Source organism: Rhamphochromis sp. 'chilingali' (genome assembly GCF_963969265.1).
Source record: "Rhamphochromis sp. 'chilingali' genome assembly, chromosome: 5".
NCBI lineage: Eukaryota > Metazoa > Chordata > Actinopteri > Cichliformes > Cichlidae > Rhamphochromis > Rhamphochromis sp. 'chilingali'.
This window is the reverse complement of record NC_137932.1, coordinates 8,392,854-8,412,916: the sequence shown is the minus strand read 5'-3', so window position 1 is coordinate 8,412,916 and position 20,063 is coordinate 8,392,854. Positions and strand designations below refer to the sequence as shown.

General features: G+C 40.7%; 1 protein-coding gene across 1 annotated transcript; it reads right to left on the bottom strand.

Annotated features, from left to right (window-relative positions):
• Window positions 1-409: 409 nt before the first annotated feature.
• On the bottom strand, window positions 410-19,579 carry LOC308396950 (3',5'-cyclic-AMP phosphodiesterase 7B-like). The gene is made up of 12 exons (XM_080882597.1): window positions 19,124-19,579; window positions 15,488-15,577; window positions 9,396-9,559; window positions 9,239-9,302; window positions 8,923-9,018; window positions 7,673-7,773; window positions 6,370-6,501; window positions 6,180-6,271; window positions 5,603-5,747; window positions 5,374-5,470; window positions 4,846-4,926; window positions 410-3,809 (listed from the first exon to the last, which is right to left on the bottom strand). The coding sequence occupies exons 1-12, from the start codon at window positions 19,437-19,439 to the stop codon at window positions 3,598-3,600; spliced, it is 1,590 nt and encodes a 529-aa protein (XP_080738723.1). The 5' UTR covers window positions 19,440-19,579; the 3' UTR covers window positions 410-3,597.
• Between the last annotated feature and the right edge of the window lie 484 nt (window positions 19,580-20,063).

Sequence of the window (20,063 nt, the reverse complement as noted above, 5' to 3'; positions counted from 1 at the left end):
TCGCAATTTGGCAATTTTAAAAGTCTAGATTCTTTCATCTTCTGTCTTTGCCCTGCAACTGCAATAAACACGACTCCATGCTGCTTGATTCTGCCCCATCTTTCTTCTTCTATTTATTTATGTTTTACATAAGAGCTCATAACCCCGAGCCATACCTACATCCCATAAATCATCATGTTGGTTGCCTGGTTAACAACTGTAGTCATACTGTAAACAAAACAGCAGACAAAGGTGCCCTCGTGTCATTGAAGACTAATGGCATGGCATCAAAGCCAGTGAAATTGATTTGTCACCACCTAGTGGTCAATTGTACTTATTACAGCTGCTAAAACTCCCATTTAGTCCTCCCGTTTTCTTTCTTTTTAGAGCACAAATACAGATACAAAAAAACTGAGACCTCGTATGGTTATTGAAAATCTTTTATTATATTGTTCACAGTGCTCAGAGGGTGGTTGTCAGGACACAAATGTACAGTCGAGCAGTCAGAGGACCCGTCAGACACCCCACCTTTCCATATAGAGACTCTTTTCTTGTTTAGACTGCATGACAGACATAGTGCAAACAGCTCTTTAATTTCCAGTTCCCTCTATTAGTGATACAGGATATCGAGAGCTTTATGTGAAAGGTTTCATTCAAAAAATATTCTGTTTAATTCAGCTGCTGTGCTAATAATTATGCACTGTAGTAATAATAATAGTCCATAAGGTAGCACACAGAAATATGAACAATTAAAACTGAGAAGACTCCTTTTGCAGATGAAGAGCATGCAATAGGAAAAAATCCAGATTTCACAGTCAGAAAGTGACCGGGAACTTTAAGCTAAAGTATGAGGAGTACTAGAAGAACTGAAAATGGAGCTTATATATTGAAGTCTTAAGCACTGCATTCACTTTCTCTAGAAATCATTAAGTTACTGCACTATACGCAATGAAGGACATTTGATTATTGGTGAGATTAAAATCTGTTGCGGCATTAAATTTCTTTGTTATTTGCAAACAGTTAGTCGGTTATTGCTGATTGCAGAATACCCTCAGAGGACGTAAATCAGAGGATTCTGTAACATGTTGTTCTACGAGTATATGCTATGTATAAGGTATAAAAAACAGCTGGGTGCGACTGTTATTTTAGAGAATCAAAATATAAATTCACAGACTTCTTTTTAGTGAGATATATTTATGGTAATGTCGATACTATAATTACTCTGGCATATAGACATACAGTACATATAATAGTAAGTAAAGTCAGTATGGCTCAGTTACCCTGTATCAGTGCTAATTCTGAGAGGTATTTGAATACAAGGCAGTCTGAGGCCTTCTGTCTGGACTGGGTCTACAGTATGGCAGTAACGTGTGACTTCAGAATTCAATACTGTTCAGGTAGCATATTTATATGTTTTTTCACTCGGTATTAATGGTAAAAAACAAAACAGATTTGCTCTCGGCAAAGGGAGCAGAACTCACAAATGAAAACGAGGCTGAATTAGTCGGTAAACTTTCTCTGCTGTCACTACATGCAATCAAACAGGCCAGTGTGCGCCAATGCAGTAATGAAACCTTTTCACAGGTGATAACAGTGACATAGGAGCGCACGCCAAACAACAGTGCGAGTCTGAGCAAAGCCAACAGAGTGCTACAGTGAAGACACGTTAATAATTTACCCATTAATAACCAGAGCTACAGATATGAATACGGCCTTTTTCATACAACTCGGCCAGTGACTTTTAACTTTATTGCACATTAAAACACAGCTAGCGCAGCTTTAGAAAAAAAAAGACATCATAGAAACGTCATTAATCTTACACTTTCTGTGAACATGTCATTACTGGAGCTTTAATTATGCTGTAGAACCATTGTGTACAGAATATACTGCGTGTCGGCTGGGTCGGTGGAATCGTAAAGCTCCTTTGTAGCTCAGGAAAACCCGGGCATCTGTAAACACTGCATATATGTGACAACCCAAACTGTATAGAACCAGAGCAGAGTGCTAAAAAATAGACTGTTTAACAGCAGTGTGTTTGGTAATTGGACCAACCAGTATTTACACACATTTTAATTTCTATGGATGACTCTCACCATTGACATAATACATATTATAAACACCATTTAAACCATATAGATTTTTAGTAAGTATGGCATATACTTCTCTGTAACACTGCAGAATAAATATGAATTAAGAGGTATTTGCAGTTACTAATTGGCCCAAGTCTCTTCATGGCATACACTAAGACAGGATACTGTACCAAGTACAAAAGTCTGAGAGAGGTAACAAAGCAGTGAGATGATGTGTCATAACGGTATATGGGCACCTTGGCCTTGTTTATCCGTTGTACGACCTAATCTGACCCCGATAGCGGGTGAAAGATCAATCAGGAAACAAGCTGCTACAGCACTGTGCGTGTGTTTCAGTATATGCTGGTATGGCTGAAGAAAAACAGGCATACACTGTAAAAAAGCTTCTCCAAAAAACAAAACTCCTTACACAATATGCTTCACAGACAGACCAAGTTGCTGTTAAGGCTTTGTTGTATATGAGCTTATAAAGTGAGGTTAGAAATAAATGCACCTATAAAGTTGTTACAAAGAGTGACCATACCCTGTAAGTAGATGAACACATTGCTGAGATTTTGGCATGTGAAGTGCTGAGGTTGTATATCACAGTATTTACACAGCGTAACATTGCATGAAGACAAACTGGTTGTTTTTTGTTAAAAATGGCTCTCGTTTGCGTTCGGCGAGCGAGCTCGAGTCACAAAAACAAGCATCCACCTGACGGTCAGTGTTCAGCATCTAGCGGCTGATGACACTTTTGTGTATGTGTGTATGTGTGTGTGTGCGTATAAGTCAGAAAGGGTATTTATTATCTGGGTCACTCTTTCAGGTTAAAACAGAATACATGTTACAGTTTACTGTACCTTGACATACCAACTTAGTGCTTTTAGTTAAAAACGCACTTCAGTGAAAAGTAGACAAGTGAGACACTTGATTGAAAAAGCATCCAACAGGAGTTCAAGCAGTACAAAATGAGGAAAAAGTAAAGAGCTTAATATATACTGTCTAAATGTTTAAAAAGCATAGTATATTTGATATATTTATATATTCCACCTATTTTTTCATCTATTTTACATCATGATTCCACCACCGTCCAGCTGATTTGTATATAATTTTGGCTTTTTAAAAAACTCTCCGAGTAGCATTGCACAGTCACACACTAACATTTGTCTTCACTCATCCTCTTCTGCCAGACTTTTCATTCTGTTCCCACTTTCCTCAGTTAATTTGAAGCAAATATTATCAACAGGTTATTAAGCAAGGCATGACTTTGTCAAAATTTGCATTAATTTACTAAGATCATCCATCCTGACTGCGTAACTGTGAAAATCTCCCTCCATTTTCATCATTCCTGCAGCGCTACAATCCTTTGCTCCTGCAGAGGGACCCATTTCTCACGTATCCAACCCAACCCAGTGCTCCCACTTTCAGAGCCGTGGACAAAAGGCTGTGGGAGCAAACACCCTGGAGGACACAACAGGGGAGTTGAAAACACTCCTTTCCTCCATTTATAAAGGAAGATGAAACACCCCGTGAAAGAGGAGGGAGATTAAGGGATGTCTGCTCCCTCTCCAACTTCTCCTTCAGGCTCCTCAGCTTGGGAGCGGCCTTGCACATCTGAAGGTGTGTGAGCACATCGTAAGCTGCTCCAGTTAGCTTTGTTCTTGTGCAGGTGATCTAGCATTGTTTGGCTGAGCAGGCTGGGCTCAGTGAAGCGGTGCCACTCCTCAAACAAGGGCTCCACAATGTAGGAAATAAAACCTTAAAACACACAGACATCTTCTGTTAGGTACACACGGTACGGCATTCGCGAACAGGGCGAAAAGAAAGCGCGCTCCCTTTTGATTCTAAGTATTTCCGTATTAGTACACAATAAAAGAAAAATCTAGCCATCACCAGGTCTTAAATGTAGGTAAATACAACCTGAGACGAAAAAAAACCATGACATATTACACCGTCATTATTGATTTAACAAAGCTAAGCCAAATTGCAAACGCAGGGTGATTCAGTATCTTATAGAACAACAATAATTTTTTTTCTGTGTGACTTTATCAGTCTGCCACATCACCGTGGGGGAATTTTGGCTCGCTCTTCTTTACAATAGTGCTTTTGGCTATTAAGGTTTGTCGCCATTCATTTATTAAGGTCCTGCCACAGGTCTGGACTTTTACTGGGTAACATCTTAATTTGTTTCTTTTTCAGCCATTCTGTTGTAGATTTGCTGCTGAGCTGGGGATCACTGAAAAGTTGCACGATTCAGTTTTAGCCCAGCTTTAGCTGACTATAGAATTGGTATACAGAGGAGCTCATCGTTGTTTCAGTGACTCCAAGGTGCCCGAGTCCTTTGGCTGGAAAAACAAGCCCAAATCATCACCCCTCCACCTCCTTGCTGATATGAGTGTGCTATGTTTCATTTTCTCCTGGCAACCCTTCCAAACAAGCCAAACTTGTTTAGTCTTTTTCTGACTGAACTGTCATGAACTTTAACATCTCACATGCTAACTGAGGCCTATAGAGTCTGAGATGTAGCTCTTGGGGTTTTTTTTAGCAGTTTTCTGTGGAAGCAGTAAAGATATACTTAGCCCTTTGCAAACCGCTTCTTCCTTTTTGGCTTAGTTTTTGTTTAACAATTAATGACACAGTGAAATATTTGATGTTTTGTAGTTGATCAGATAAACTGTATTAACTCCTGATATATAAAACCTTAGAATTAAAGGGGTTGTGCTTTCTTTTTATTGTACACAGAGAGCCCCTATGAAGTGCAGTTGTGTGTCTGTAAGTGCACTCTAGTACTCACCTATCTGAATGGCTGGGACAGAGTCAGACTGTTGGTTGCAGAGAGGACTGATCTCTAGGTCAAACTTCTTCTCCAGGTCACCTGCAGGTTAAATGCCAGAACTCAGAAAACAGATATAAGACATAATGAAGAGAGATACAGATGTTAATCTCTGTTAAAAAACAAAATACTGTGTATAGACTTCAAACACAGTGATGTCTTTATTTGCAAAAATGACATCTCTGCATAACTAGTAGGTAGTGGTGGCTAAATTGAATACATTTATGATAAAACAACACACATTTAATTGATCTCACATTTAGAGATGTCCTATTTCTTTTTCTTTTTTACATCAATATTGAGTTTTGCTTGAATTTTTTAATTGCTTTGCAAGACAGAAAGAGTATTGCTGTTATTAAACAATGAAATGGTATTTTGAAGAAATGCACATTTGGTTTTAACACTGAATATTAGTAAAAGTATGAACTGATCATGTCACTGATCATTTGAGAAAACCTTGACATAAATTGAGATAAGACATCCTCTCACCCTGTCTGTAGAATTCCTCACACACCCGCTCGCTCCACTGCCTGCTTAGCTCCCAAACCCGACATGGATTACAGATATCTGCACACTTGAGCGCAATCTGCAGGTTTGCAGATTGAAAGAAATGCACATATACGGTAAATGTAGAGAAGGTTTTCATTCAAATTCAGCTTATAATGAAGCTGAAGTCACAGGAAGAATTGCTGTGAGAAATGGAGACGGTGCACTATACCTGCAGTATAAAGTGTCTGTGTGAAGCCAGCTGAAGATCCAGGTCCTGGTTGTCCAGATGTTCTCTGAGGGTCATTAGGAATTCATTTTGTCTGTTTATGTCTGTAGCCAGGATGAGAGAGCCCAACCGCTGTTCAATGTCTCGCCTGCAGAAAAGATGGAAGCGTCACCAAGATGAAACAGCAAAACATAAACTTTCAACTCCACCTGTAACCGAGCAACAACTGTTTTTACAATAACGTCCTACATGGAGAGCTCCTTGGTTGGCGCTCACATACCGAGACTGACCTCTGACCTTCTTGTGAAGGCTCAAAGACTCATGGTGCAAAGAAACAAGAGTAGCAAAAATGCTTTAATTGTATAAAGTAGTACTAGAATACTTCCCTCCAAAAGACTTACATAGTGGACGTGAGGCTCTCAGTCCAAACACAGATGGATTTACATTTTAGAGCCATTATATTGTGCAAGTTAAAGCTTAAGCCTGCATATTGTCCATTTAAACAAATGAAATTTTACAGTAACACTTTCAAATATCCAAATCAGCCTGCTATGCTGTATTCGTGTTTGTGTGTTCTTACGACATGTCAGCAGGCAGGTGGGACAGCAGTCCCGACTCTCGCAGCATGCCCACAGTAGATCTCCAGTGGTGACTCTCCAGCACAGATGTGTTCTAGACAGGACAAATAAAAACCAAACTGTGTTTCAAACAGGCCGAGACACAAGGCCCTTCATCCACACGCTGACATCCATCTGCAAACTGGTGTGTACCTGGTAGAGGGATGCCAGGTGGTGTCTGGTCTTGATGAGGAAGGGCTGGTTGACTCCAGGATGGTCCACGTCATGGGCAGCTGCTGCCATCAGACCCAGGAATATGTCCAGAGGACTCAGATGCTCTGCCAGCTACAACACAGCAATGTTTGTTCTTTACACAGGAGGAAGACTTGGACTCATTTTAAAGAAATTTTAAAGAAAGCTTGTTTGCTTGATTGTGAAAAGACACGTGTTCTTTGGAGAATAATACTAAGTCTGACAAGTGCCCAGTTTTCTTATTACTGCCACTTCTTGGGTCTGTTTTTACAGTTGGTACTTACAAAAGAGGCTGTGTATGAGACTTTAAACATTCATGCAGTGGCATAAAAAAACCAAAAACAAACAGTATCTGCGTGTTTAAGTAGCTACTGGCTACACCAGCTGTAGTTTAGGAGGTAGGGCAGATCATCCACTAATTGGAAGCTCGGTAGTTTGATCTCTGGCTGCTCCAGTCTGCATGCCAAAGTGACACCAATTTTCAGAAAACCAGGCTAAAATATGTATTTTATAAATTCACTCAACTAGAATCATTCAAAAGAGAAGGCAAGAAAGAAAATGCACTTGTTGGCATTGTGGGGGCACACCGTAATATGTTTGTTTTTTAAATATTTTATGTGGGCTGATGACTGTAGCACTTTTAAAAACAGCTTCTCAGACTGTAGATAAAATATGTGTGTGTGCGTCTACATAATGTGAGCGTTTTGGTCTGTGATTCTTGTGCTTTACTCATTCAGTAGATCTGAATGTGGTATAAAGCACCTCTAACTTTCATAGCACAGCCTACAAATATTACCTGCTGGAGAAAACAAATTGTGTATCATGCCATTTAAAGTACTTGCAGTTAAAGCCTAGATGTGTGCCATAGCAGGTAATCATAGAATATTGACCTCCAGGCCTGTTCTTATAAAGGAATGTTTGTTGTCTATGACACACTGGTGCGTGTGCTGACTGAATTTCATTCAGGGCTTTTACCGAAATAGAAGCATCACAAAGCACTTCACAGAGCAAAAGAGGACACAAAAGCAATTACTGAAAAAAGGGAAAGATGCAGAGAAGCTTAATCTGGTCAGAGGGCTTTGGAGAGTTCTCAGAGCTATGGATTGATGTGTCGTTGAGTCTAAGTGAGCGGGAATTATCCCAGAGGGAACAAAGCTAATAGAATATGTCAAGGAGAAGCTTAGCCTGGTGAGGTCTTACAGTGTGAGTATGACAGATAGAGAGAGGCAGAGCGCGTGTGTGTGAATACAGTATTATTCATTACCTTGGGCTCCCTTAGGTAGCAGTACATGGCTTGAGTAACATCAGCAGCATGAACAGCATTGTGATAGGGATTTTGGGAGTGGTAGTCCTCCTGCACCATGCCTAGCAAGGAAAAACACAAGGCCAAACCCTGTGAAACACGACTTTCACACCACTGACCTGCACTACTGTTTTGACTGTTTCAATCTCCATTTGATTTTAAGGGTGTTTTCACACCAACAGTTTGTTTACCCTGGTCCAAGGGTGTCACGTCCGGCCTGCGAAACAAATATATGTGCTAGATAGTTTCATATGTCAATTATTAATGGTCTCTTGGTATGTGGGAGCTGAATCCTCATAGCTTGGATCATAGTCACACCATGGTGTGATAACCACATTCACACCTGCACAAGCAAACTGCACCGCGATAGAAAAAGAACCAGAGTTTGATTCAGAAGGAGTGAACACAGCGGGTGATGTGTTTACTCCTTAACAAGTCCTATAAATGGCTAATTAGTTTTATAAAATTCTGATGACTTGAAATGTCTTTACTGCGATCAGTTTACGCACACAAAGTCCAGACAATGTCTGAATCGGGTCAGCTGGCACTGGATATGATCAGTTTAAGACATAATCTCACTACAGAAAATAATAAATACTTGTTTGTTGTGATTTTACCACACTACTTCCTGCATTATCTTTACATTACACCCAGCACAATCAGACATCACACTGACTTGCACAGTACTAGGAAGCTGGCAGGTGATAGGTAGACAGATAGTATTTTGGCGGGGCATTCAATGTCATTTCCATCGTGCAAAAATTCATTTATACTTGAACCCATAGATTGTGTTTCTTTCCTCTGCTGTGTGAAATTACAAAACGATGTTGACTGTGTGCTCTGTTGCCATAACAACACGTAGCTCATTGTTACTCTGCAGTGTCTATGAGGTACCATTTAGCTTGCTATGGTTACTGGGTTAATATTCACTTACTACAGGAATGTGCGGACTATCACTTTGCCCAGATTTGTTGTTAGTGCTCAGAGTCTCTTTTGTAATGATTTACTGGTTGAGTAAAAAGCAATTGGGAGTTTTCCTTCTCAGCTTTCAGTCCCGCCAAAATAACAGTGCAGGCGCACTTCATAGTAAGTAATGTTTCTATGGAGGCAGGAGAAATAATTATGTGTAAGGACAGCAGTGTTTTAAAGCTGAGAAAGAATTCCTTAAGTCGGAAGCTTAAAAAAACTATGAACACTTTATTGCAGCTTACCAAGAAACCTGTTAAGTTTGACCATATCCAGCTGAAAGTGGTGAATGAGATCGTAGACATTGAAGAGATGGCACATCAGCGTCACCAGGCTGTTACCTAAAGCACACAACATTGACATTCAAAAGAATTCAAATAACTCAGATCAGTAAGTCCACCAAGTTAAAAAAATAAATAAATCACGTTTTACATTTCATATGGAATAACTTTATACAGTGTTTGTGCTGGAAGCATGCATAGAGTGATGGTGGATTGTATCCTGTAGGTGGGGGTCAAAAAAGTTTATGAAAATAACCAATTTAATAATAAATCACCTCACCGTTTGTAAGACGATCGAAGAGGAAAATGTCAAAGTTCCATGTGCCTACTTTTGATAGCATGTGCTAGAAAGAAAGAAAGAAAATTGTCAGACTTTATCTGTTGGGAATATGTGTATGGCTTTGACTGCATATGAATATGTCTGTGTGTTTTCTCACAGCAGCTTGTCCCAGGTAGTCATCATCAAGCAAGTGTAAGGACCTGGGGGTGTGAGGAACTAACCCCCTCAGCAACCTAGAGGCGTGGCAGTATCTCTGGAAGCTCAGGAGACGCTTCACCTTTCTCCTGGTGACGGTCTCTACCTCCCCCTGTTGGGCACTGGCTTAAATTACAAAAAGAAAGAAAATGCATGTTGTGTGAATAGCTGAAACACGTTTTCTACACAAATGGGTGACCTACAGGATTTAAATGGTATGTTGTTCTGTCACAGAAACCAAGAAGAGAAATATTTTAGGTAAAACCCCATCATTACAAAGGGTGGGAATTTCAAAAATAATTTATTCACCAGGAGGTATTTGCCTACTCTTTGAAAATCCCCTCTTCCACCCCTGCTCAAATGACTGTGCATAGTTGTGGTAGACTTGTGATATGAGTTTGCACTGAACCTCCTTCATGAAAGCTGTGGTTGTCTCTGGCTTTGCATGTTTCTCCTGTTTATACAGTAGCATCTAATTTCACAGTGGCACACATGTTTTACTGCTTTGTTTTTTTTCTTCTTGTTATTGTTTCATCATGCTCAGTAAACTGCTTACAGGCACATTGCTGCCACCATCTGGCAGTAGTAGCCTATCACATCCAACCTGATGCCAGTAAAACAAGAGAAATATATATATGTTAAAATCAGAAGCACTCATAAAAACTGTTTGTTTGTTTTTACCATGTGTTGTTAGTCATTAAATGTATTTATAGCTGAAATAAACAGCTTAGTAAAAAGCCAAAAAAAAAAGGGAGGGGGGAATGTCAGACAGTCTTTTCTAGAAGGCCTTTGTGGTTTACAAGGATAGTATTTTGTAATTGTTATGTAACAAGAAAAAAAAACTAAGAAATTTGAGCACTTTCTTAGGTTGACACGACTAACACTGCTTCACACTGATGTACAGTTAGGTAACTGTTTTGAACAAAGAGACTGCTTGGCCTCTGTGAACAACATCAGTGGATTTTAAATCAAAGAAAGAAAAAATAGATGTGATTAAAGTGCAGACTTTCTGCTTTAAGATAAGGGGGTTAAAAAAAATTGTGCATTAATTGTTTATGACTTACAGCCACTCTTTAACACAGTTAAAGAGGGGTCAAAAATAATTTAATTCAATTCAATTCAATTTTATTTATACAGCACCAAATCACAACAACAGTCGCCTCAAGGTGCTTTATATTGTAAGGTAGACCCTACAATAATACATAACAATTGACTGACAAGCAGTTTCATGGACAGATGAGGCCTGTTCCCAAATGATACAGACAATATCTGGAGATGATTCAAAGAGATCAGGGTAAGTGAGAGAGCCAACATTAGGCTGATAAAACAAACTTATCACAGAAGGAGCAAAAACTTTAGGAGTGGCTAAATCTACAATCTGGTACATTCTTAAAACGAAGGAATACCAGTTAAGTAACACTCGAAGACCTGAAAGACCACAGAAGACAGTTAAAGTGGATGACGATACAATCATTTACATGGTTCAGAAAAACAACTTTACAACATCTAACCAAGTCATGAACACACCTCTGGGCCCTGTTTCAGGAAGCCGGTTTAGAAAACTCAGAGTTAAAAATGATACGCAGGGTTGAGTAACCCCGAACTGTCCAACTCGGAATATTCCGTTTCAGAAAGGCTGATAACAATTAGTTCAATCAACGCGGAGTTGCTTTAACCCCAAGTGAAGCGCGCGGACGAGGATACATAAAGCCCTGATAAGCGGAGCACAGATTAAGCGAGTCACCATGGAGACGGAGGGAAAGAAGGCGCGGTCAATGTATTTCACAGCGCTTGAGGCCGAAATTCTGATGGCAGCATATGCCGATAACATGCAAATTTCTCAGAAAAAAAGTAACACAGCCTCAGCTGCAAAACAAAGGGAGCATGCATGGCAAAACATAGCCGACAGAGTCAATGCGTGAGTGTTAATATAAACATTGATCTAGGGATTTCCACCCATTTAACACGTTATTTTATCATATGTTATTTTATTTGTTATTTTATACATTTTATTTTGTGATGTGATGTGAGCGCAGGTGCAACCCAACAGGCCCCAAACGTTCCTGGCAGCAAGTAAAAATGAAATATAAAAATATAGTCCAAACAGGTGAGGTGTAATTGTATTATGAGCCATAGTGCTTGGTCTGTTTGTCCGATGTAAATCAATTGCAGTTAGAGGCTACATTAATTTTCTTTCTGTAAGCACTTATTGAAATTATCTGAGCACATTACAAGTACATATTTGCTTACTCTGTATGCTCAAATGTGGCCCGTTATAGCCAACAGAAAAAAAGCGGAGGCCCGAAAAACAGGTGGGGGTCCTCCACCACCACCACTCACAGAGGCTGAGCAGTTGGCCCTCAGCCAAAACAGTGGGCGCCCTGTGGCTGAAGGCATCTCTGCGGGGACATCCTCTGAGTCAATAACCCCGCAAGACACAAGTGCCTACATAGGGGGTAAATTCAAAATAATACATGATGTGCATACATCCTTTCTTCACAGTCACCTTTGCAGTGCTACTCATTCATTTGATAAACTCTTTACCATAATGGATTATTTTGTAGTGAAGTTATTTTCCTACTGATTTTGCCTTCCCTCAGTCTTGGTTGTCTTTGAGAGCATAATGACAATGAAGTGTAAGGTGATTGGTATGTTTGTTAATTGCCATTTGGTCCCTTGTAAGTTATAAGTGACCTGTATAAACCTCATATTCTATCAGTTGATGGTGGTGGTGTACTGCATCTGGTGCAGCCTCCTGTTGAGCCAGACCAACATGCAGTTGTGAGTAATACTCCACAGATTATATGAGTTTACAGTAGAACAGCAATGTTGTTAACTTCTTTACTACAGGAAAATAATGAAGAAACATTGACAGCTGTTACAGAGGAGGAAGCAACAGAGACACTTTATGAGGTTTACATCTTTTAATACTTTGTGTACAGGAAACACAGGCGACCAATAAAGCCAGTTGAACAAAAAATCTGTTTATTCTTCTTTCAACATGTTGAGGTGATGGGTCAAAGGAAATGATTGTGACATATGGTGTCTCTGACTGCTCTTCCATCTTGTATGTCCATGGGAGGGTCAGGATGTTCATGGTTTGGATCACTGCTGATGTTTGGTTCAGAAGGACAGTGTTCTCCTCTAATTGTGGCAATGTTGTGAAGAATCACACATGCCACAATAATGTCACATGCCCTTTCTGGGGTGACCCTGAGTCTTTGCAGGCACTGGAACCGGGCCTTAAGCATTCCGATAGTCATTTCAATTCTGGCTCTTGTCCTGCAATTAGCCAGATTATATCGCTGCTGTGGGCCCGGTTCAGGGTCAGGGTAAGGGGTAAGCAAATAGGGTAAACATGGATACCCCCTATCACCAAGCAAGTAGCCAGTGAACTCTCCTAAGACAGAAGGATACACTTCAGTTCAAATGTCCCTGAAGCAATTGGTCTTTATATATTTTAAAGTATTCTCAACTCACCATGTCCAAATTTTGTGCTCAGTGTACATTCACGGAATATTTGTGAGTCATGGACAGAGCCTGGCCACTTGGCTTCCACATTTGTGATAATGTTGGCAGCATCACATATGATCTTCACAGTGCAGAGAACACAAATTAGCATCCATTACTATAATGAAATAATTTGTTAGTTTGAAATGCTACAGGGAACTATGTACCTGCACATTAATGCTGTGGAAAGACTTCCTGTTCACATAGTCTCCTTCATTTACTGAAGGAGCAATGATTGGAATGTGAGTGCCATCTATACAGCCAATCACGCCTGGGAACCGTGAAAATAAATGTAAAATTTAAGTAGTAGTCCAAGTAGCACCACATCATAAATTAAGTTTTGGTCATCCTGATACCTGCAATTTTGTGGCATCCCTCTTTGATAAATCTTGTGGGTCTATGACCGGGGAACACAAACGAGTACAGGAGACGTTTCAGTGCAACTGTAACATTCCTGACTGCCCGACAGACGGTAGCCTTGGAAACGTGCTCAGCGTCACCAATATTATACAGAAAGCTCCCGTTTGCAAAAAACCGAAGTGCAATACAAATAATATGTACAGAACTGAGAGGATGTCCACGATGTGTCACATGCGTAATATATGGCCTGAGGATGTTATCCAAATAACTTATAGATTGTGCTGAGAAACGGTAACGTTCACACAGAAAATCATCAGGAAATGATAAAATGTCCAAACGCGCTCTGATCACTCTCTCCCGGCGGAGAGCTCTGCGGAGAATTTGGGCTTCACGATCTACTGGCTCTTCAAGGAAGGGGCACGCCATGTCCGACACTTCCTACTGTCAGGTTTCCGACAAAGGGGCGGAGACAGTCAGGGTTAGTTGTAGTAAACCTGCTAGGGGGCAGGTTAGCTTCACGGAGTGTGTCATCATAGTGACTCACTGAGGCTTCATCTGAACTCGCTTTGTGAAACCGAAAACCCAGAGTTTTCGTTAACTCAGGGTATACTTACTCAGTTTTTCCACTAAACCGGCTTCCTGAAACAGGGCCCTGGAGGAGGTGTATCATTGTTCACAACAAGGTGCAAATCACTGGTAAACACTCAAGAACAACAAGGCAAGATTAGACTGTTTACGACAATATTTTTTCATCGTTCTGATGGTCACTGTAGTGGCTATATTAATTTCTTAAAGTTCTCTCTTTCTCTTATATGTAATATAACCACACTACTGACGGACAAGCGCCTGTTTTTATGCGTTGTGGTTAGCAACAACGACGGTAACACCTTCGCGTGTCCGCTTGTTTATGTTCCACATAAACTTTTCACAATAAAGCTCAAGATCCTGTTGAGACTTTTCAAAATAAACAGAATCACGTGAAAGAGCAGATTATTTACGGATGAGAAGTAAAAAAACAGCCGCCAGGTGCTAAAAAATAAACCTTAGACTCAAACGTTAGAACAGGCAACCCGCAGCACGCCGTGTAATAAATACAACTTATGTCTAAAAATATATAGTTTCATGCATCGGTTAAAACCCTCGACTCAGGGTGAAGGACGCGCAGCTGGAAACACTTCACGCAAGTCGAGCTGCCTGAGATTCACAGAATTTACAGGAAATGTAAAATTTTTGTGATTTATAACGTTATCGGGAAAATAGAATTCTTATTTCGGGATATGAGATTTTGGTCATATCGCACAGCCCTACCTCAAAGAGTTTTCACAGTTCGGAAAAGAAAAAAGAATCTGACAGGTGAAACCTTGCACCAGAATGATGGGAAGAGAAAAGTATGGAGAAGGAGAGGAACAGCTCATGATCCGGAGCATACCACATCATCTGTCAAACATGGTGGAGGTAATGTTATGGCATAGGCATGTATGGCTGGATGGTGTTTATTGATGATGTGACTGCATGATAGAAGCAGCAGGATGAATTGTGAAGTGTACAAGGCTACACTCTCTGCTCAGAATAAGCCAAATGTTGCATAACTGATCAGACAGAGCTTCACAGTGCAACCAGATCATGACCCAAAGCAAACTCCAAAAACAACCCAAGAGTTTCTCAAGGCAGCAAAATAAGATACTCTTCAATGGCCAAGTCAGTCACCTGATCTCAACACAACAGAGAGGCTTTTCAGTTACTAAATACAAACCTGAAGGCAGAAAAACCCGGAAACAAGCAGCAACTGAAGGTGGCTGCATTAAAAGCCCGGAAGAGCATCTCAAGTGATGAAACACAGTATCTGATGATGCTCATGGGTTCTACACTTCAGGCAGTCATGGGCTGATTTTCACCCAAGTATTAAAAACAATCCTTATATTGTGTGTGATTTGCAAACAAAGTTTTAATTAATTTACATTTGTTAAACCCTTTGAATGAAAACTGAAAGTTTGCCCTTCAATTAAATCTTGACTGTTTGACTTAAATTTCACTGTTGTACCTTTTAGTAGGTGTTAATATTAGACTGAAATACAGAAACAATCAAATACAGTTTATTGTTGTTCCAAGAAAATTTCATTTTCCAAGAAGTATAAAGGAGAATAGTTTTTTACATGTATATTTTTTTTAAATGAGGAGACTTACTTTTTAAAATTCGCAGATCAATCAATGGGTAAGAGCCTCGTCTCTCAGCCAGCAGCACACCAGCATGACCAGTGTTCAGCCTGCCATCAGCTAGATGGAGAGAAGAAAGAAAGACAGAGGGGGTGTAACCGAGAAACATGAATAAAGAAAGAAAGATTTGGGATTATATTTTTGTGGTGGCTTTTAGTGGCACACATACCCCATGAATAATAAGTCAACGTTTCAAGAGGAAGCGCGGAGACGGAATGAGAGCAAACAAGGGGCTGACGGCAATGGCAATTTTATTTATATAAGACATTTCATTGTAAGTACACTCAATGTGCTTAGCAGAGATGATACAAACAAAAACCTGTGTGGGTTTACAATGCCTCAAAGCAGTGAAAACAGCAAAATAAAACTTTACAAAGAACAAAAAACAGAGCAGCCAGAAGGGTTTTGGGAACAGTGTTGTACTTAAAGTAGATAGTCAAGATAATCAGCCTCATGGATTCAGATTCAGATCAGCCCCCGTGAAACAAGAGGATCCTTGATGACACAGAAGAACCAGGACATCATGCATCTCATCCGGGTTTGCCAGAGGAAAATGGATTTCATGCCACCTTCCAGCTGTAATGGATCACACTAACACTTTGCCTTTATCAGATTGTTATTGCCTAAACTTTGTGTGTGTGTCTGTGTGTGTGTGTAGCTGAAACTGATGGTTTCAATTGGTTTTAATCTGAATCAAATGTCAGGTTTGTCTTACAACCAAAGATTAATTGAAAGACCTGAACTTTTTTCTTTTCTATTATAAAAAAATTGATTTCTTTGAAGAGCCGGAGTCTTGTTTTTGTTCCTTCTCTGAAAAGTTTTGTTTTATCAGCCTAATGTCTTGATTTCCACTGTTTACACAGCTGACAAATGTTTTCTGGGGAACATATTGATAAATGCCAATGGATTTCAAACAGCAAATTTTCTCCTGAAAGGAATCGAGTGTTTCAGCAAACTGTGTGAACGCTCATCCACAGTCTTGAATAGCCTGAGAGGTCCCCTTCTGGGTTTTCCTTGTGGTTCGAGCATCTATCTGATGGAGAAGGAGCACAAAAGCTAAACAGAGACTCCTAATACTTCCTCTGTTTAGCACTTTGCAATTCACACACTCTGAGGCCAGAGAGGAGACACAAAAGAACTAGGTCCTAAGTCACAGCCAACATGCACACAGATAAAATTTGCACTTGAATAAGCTATGGGTATACTGAATAATTTACACGTCAGTTGTGGGGAACTGGAGCGTATTATATCCCTAAGGTTGCCAAATCACATCACCTCTTTGAGTCTTGCTTAGGAGATGCTAAAAGCAACTGAACTACCTGTTAATGGGGTTTGAGTCACTGTGGTAACGCCCTCGAGTTGCCAGATCTTGCTATGCAAGTTTAAGCTGCCAAAGCGTTGGAGTTTGCAGGTAGATGTTGTGTTTGCATGTGTGTGTGTATGTGTGCTTTGCAGGAAAAAACATATGGCACAAATGTTATAAATCCTGATTTATACATGTAAAAAAAACAAAAACAAGTGCAGCGGGGAAGTGACTCAGCCTGCTAAAGAAGGCAGAGGAGTCCCACTGGCCTAGTTTTTGCAATAAAAGGAGAATAAGGGGAAGGCCTCTTTGCTCTTAATCCTGTGTTCTGATGCGCGAGGAAAGGAGGAAATACATCTTCTGGAAAAACACCGCAGTCACAGATCATCCTCCTTCTAACTCAGACAAACACAATCACACCAATTCCACCCCCACCTCTCTCTCCCTCTATTCAAGCTGCAGTATTTTTCATTCACATCATTCCAAGTTTTCATTTTCTTCCCTAATTTTTGGCATCTTTTTGCACATCCTCCTCCCTCTCCATTAGTGCCCTCATCCTTCGTTCCCGTTCAACAACTACACCCCATCCCTTCTCAATATGAGCCATCATTTCCATCACCACCTGCTCCTCTTCTCCATCCCTCTTTCTCTCTCTCTCTTCCTTTAACTCCGTGTGGTAAAATAGGTCATTGATTCCACTATGCGCAAAACTGGGTCATTTCAGATGAAAACGTGAATCAGTCGGGAGGTGTTTTATTAAAGAAGCGGCGACGCACATGCGCCTCGTCACGCAAACCATGCTGTTGTGCACATGCACGCTTGTAAATGAGGTTAAATCCCTGATTCCAAATACAAAAACAAGATGGCACAATTGCCACATAGCGCCCACTCACGCGAGCAGACACAGGGGAACTGACAGGAATACATTCACTTGGCTTCCATGAATCTGTGGGTGTTTGTGGCACAAACTGTACTTTGGGGCTGTTCTGAAATTTTAACACATGCATTGCTGTCATATGCAGTGCCAGCATATGACAGCAACCCCCCCCCCAAAAAAAAAAGCAAAACAAAAAACAACAACAACAAAAGGAAAAACACATTTTAAACACAAAGGGGGAGAAACACACTGACCAGATACAGTAAAAACCCACTGGTAATGCTACCATTCTTTTATTTTTTTTATGAGTATGTGCACTTCTACTTCATTGTCTTGCTAAGACTGACATCCAAAACCACAGGATGAAAGTTTATTGTGTTTTTTAAAAACTATCCATCTGTGCTTTGTGACGCTTTCTTTAAGCCCTTGCTACATTAAATGTCACAATGACTCACAATCACCACTGACAACTTATCAGCAGTGTCTCCACACATTTGTATGTGCTGATATCAAACAGTGCGCAGACAGCCATTCGCCCTCATTAAGAAATCGTCGCATGTATGAGGTCATCACAGGGAAAGTCACCGACAGAAAACAGTATTTCTCCATTTCCCCCTTGCTTGAGTCAGCAAAGGTAATTCCCCACATTATGAATCATCGATTCATTATTAAAAATCCACGCTGTTCCAATTTTAATCATCAGATTATTATAAAAATATTTTCCAGTTGCCGTCAGACTTCAAACCTATTAATTTTCCTTAAAAGGTTAAGTCTCACTAAACACTGATAAGACAAACTGAAGGTATCGTAGAAGAAGCCCGAGATCGAGCCGAAAACACTTCTAAATGTCAAAAATAAATATTCAATAAATACTCAGTCAACGTAAGTTTTTGGAATCACATCCTATGTGATAATGATGCTATGCAACTGATGCTGTGCAACTTTCCAATGCTTTATTACTGTGATTGTTAAATATAAAACACATTGTCCTTAATTGCGGTTGATGCTGAACTTCGTTAGTAAGAGACATAGGCTTGATTGATGATGTCACACGGACAGCTGCAGCTCACAGATGGTAACACAGCTTTATTTAATGGACCCTCTGGCTTTACAGCCCAAATCCCTCATTTCACTGTCTACTCTGCTCAGCTGTCTGAACTATTCTGAACCGCATTTCGACCTGCGTGGCGTACGACCACACGCGCATGTAAGCATACGGCCCGAGGAGTGCTTGTCAGAGACAATCTGTCAAATCTGTCTCGTTAACAGTGAAAACATGGCACGGACTCAGAAGCTCAATATTTAAATAAAAAAAATGAAATGCATTTGCAAAACCACAAAAAAACAAGACCTTAAACTAATTTCAGTGCTAATGGGTGAAACTGAGACGTATGAAATTTGTCTCTCTCAAACTTGGACGCATTACCTTCCACACGTGCACTCCTGTTTTCTGTGTCCAGCTTTATCTCTTCTTCCTGCTCCTTTCCTGATTCCACCCAAGGACTTGCTTGATTTCTCTCTGGCCCCTGAGAGCCTCCCTTGCGTGCTCTCCACGCTGCTCTGAGTTGCCGTATAAGAGCTGGTAGCTCCAGGGCTAGGGAGAGGCCACCACATGTAACAGGAGGAGTCCTGAGGGGACCCCAAACTGGAGAATCAGGAGGCTCCTCTGGACAGACCCCAACATCAAGACCGGTGTCCCGCATCCTGAGATCTGGGCCCCAGAGTCCCTCTAGGACAGGCATTTTGATACCACGCAGGGATAGAAGGATGGATGACAGGTGCACCAAAAAATATCAAACTCAAACAGAGGCTGAAACAGAGGAGAGGGTGAGAAAATATGGTGGTGTTGACAAAGAAAGAGGGAGAAGAAGAGGGAAGGCAGAAGGAGAAGCTCACTGTCAGGTAGCCATGGGTGAGGATGAAGGAGTTGTCTAGATGTAGGACAGTGTAACAGAGACTGCAGGGAGACACGGTATCAGTAAAAGGAAAGTCAGTCGAACAGAAAGAATGAGAGCATAGAGGTGAGGAGTGACAAAAAAGAAACAAAAAGTGAGGTGCCGTGAAAAGCCAAAAAACAAGAGAAGAGAATCGTTGCGTATCCCTCTGTCCCAGAGCCACTGACAGTCTGGTTCTTCCTTCTGCCGCATTCTCTCTTCCCTCTTCAATCTCACTCGCGCCAACCTTGTTGTGGAGTCTAAAAGCCCCTCCTTCCCCCTCTCTAAGCTCGCTCACACACCGTCTCTCTCTGCCTACTAGCCCAATAACAGACCAATAGGATTGTGGGAAACACCGTCGAGCTTCGGTTCACAGCTTCTGTCACATGGTGAGAATAGTGAGACCAAAGCTGTTTGAGGTGAATTTAGGAT

Coding starts and splice junctions, on each gene's coding strand:
- LOC308396950 (XM_080882597.1), bottom strand. CDS start 19,439: ATGCCTGTCCTAGAGGGACTCTGGGGCCCAGATCTCAGGATGCGGGAC. Junction 15,578..19,123: donor CAGGAGTGCACGTGTGGAAG/GTAATGCGTCCA, acceptor CTCTCCATCTAG/CTGATGGCAGGCTGAACACT. Junction 9,019..9,238: donor CTTCGATCGTCTTACAAACG/GTGAGGTGATTT, acceptor TGTGTGCTTTAG/GTAACAGCCTGGTGACGCTG.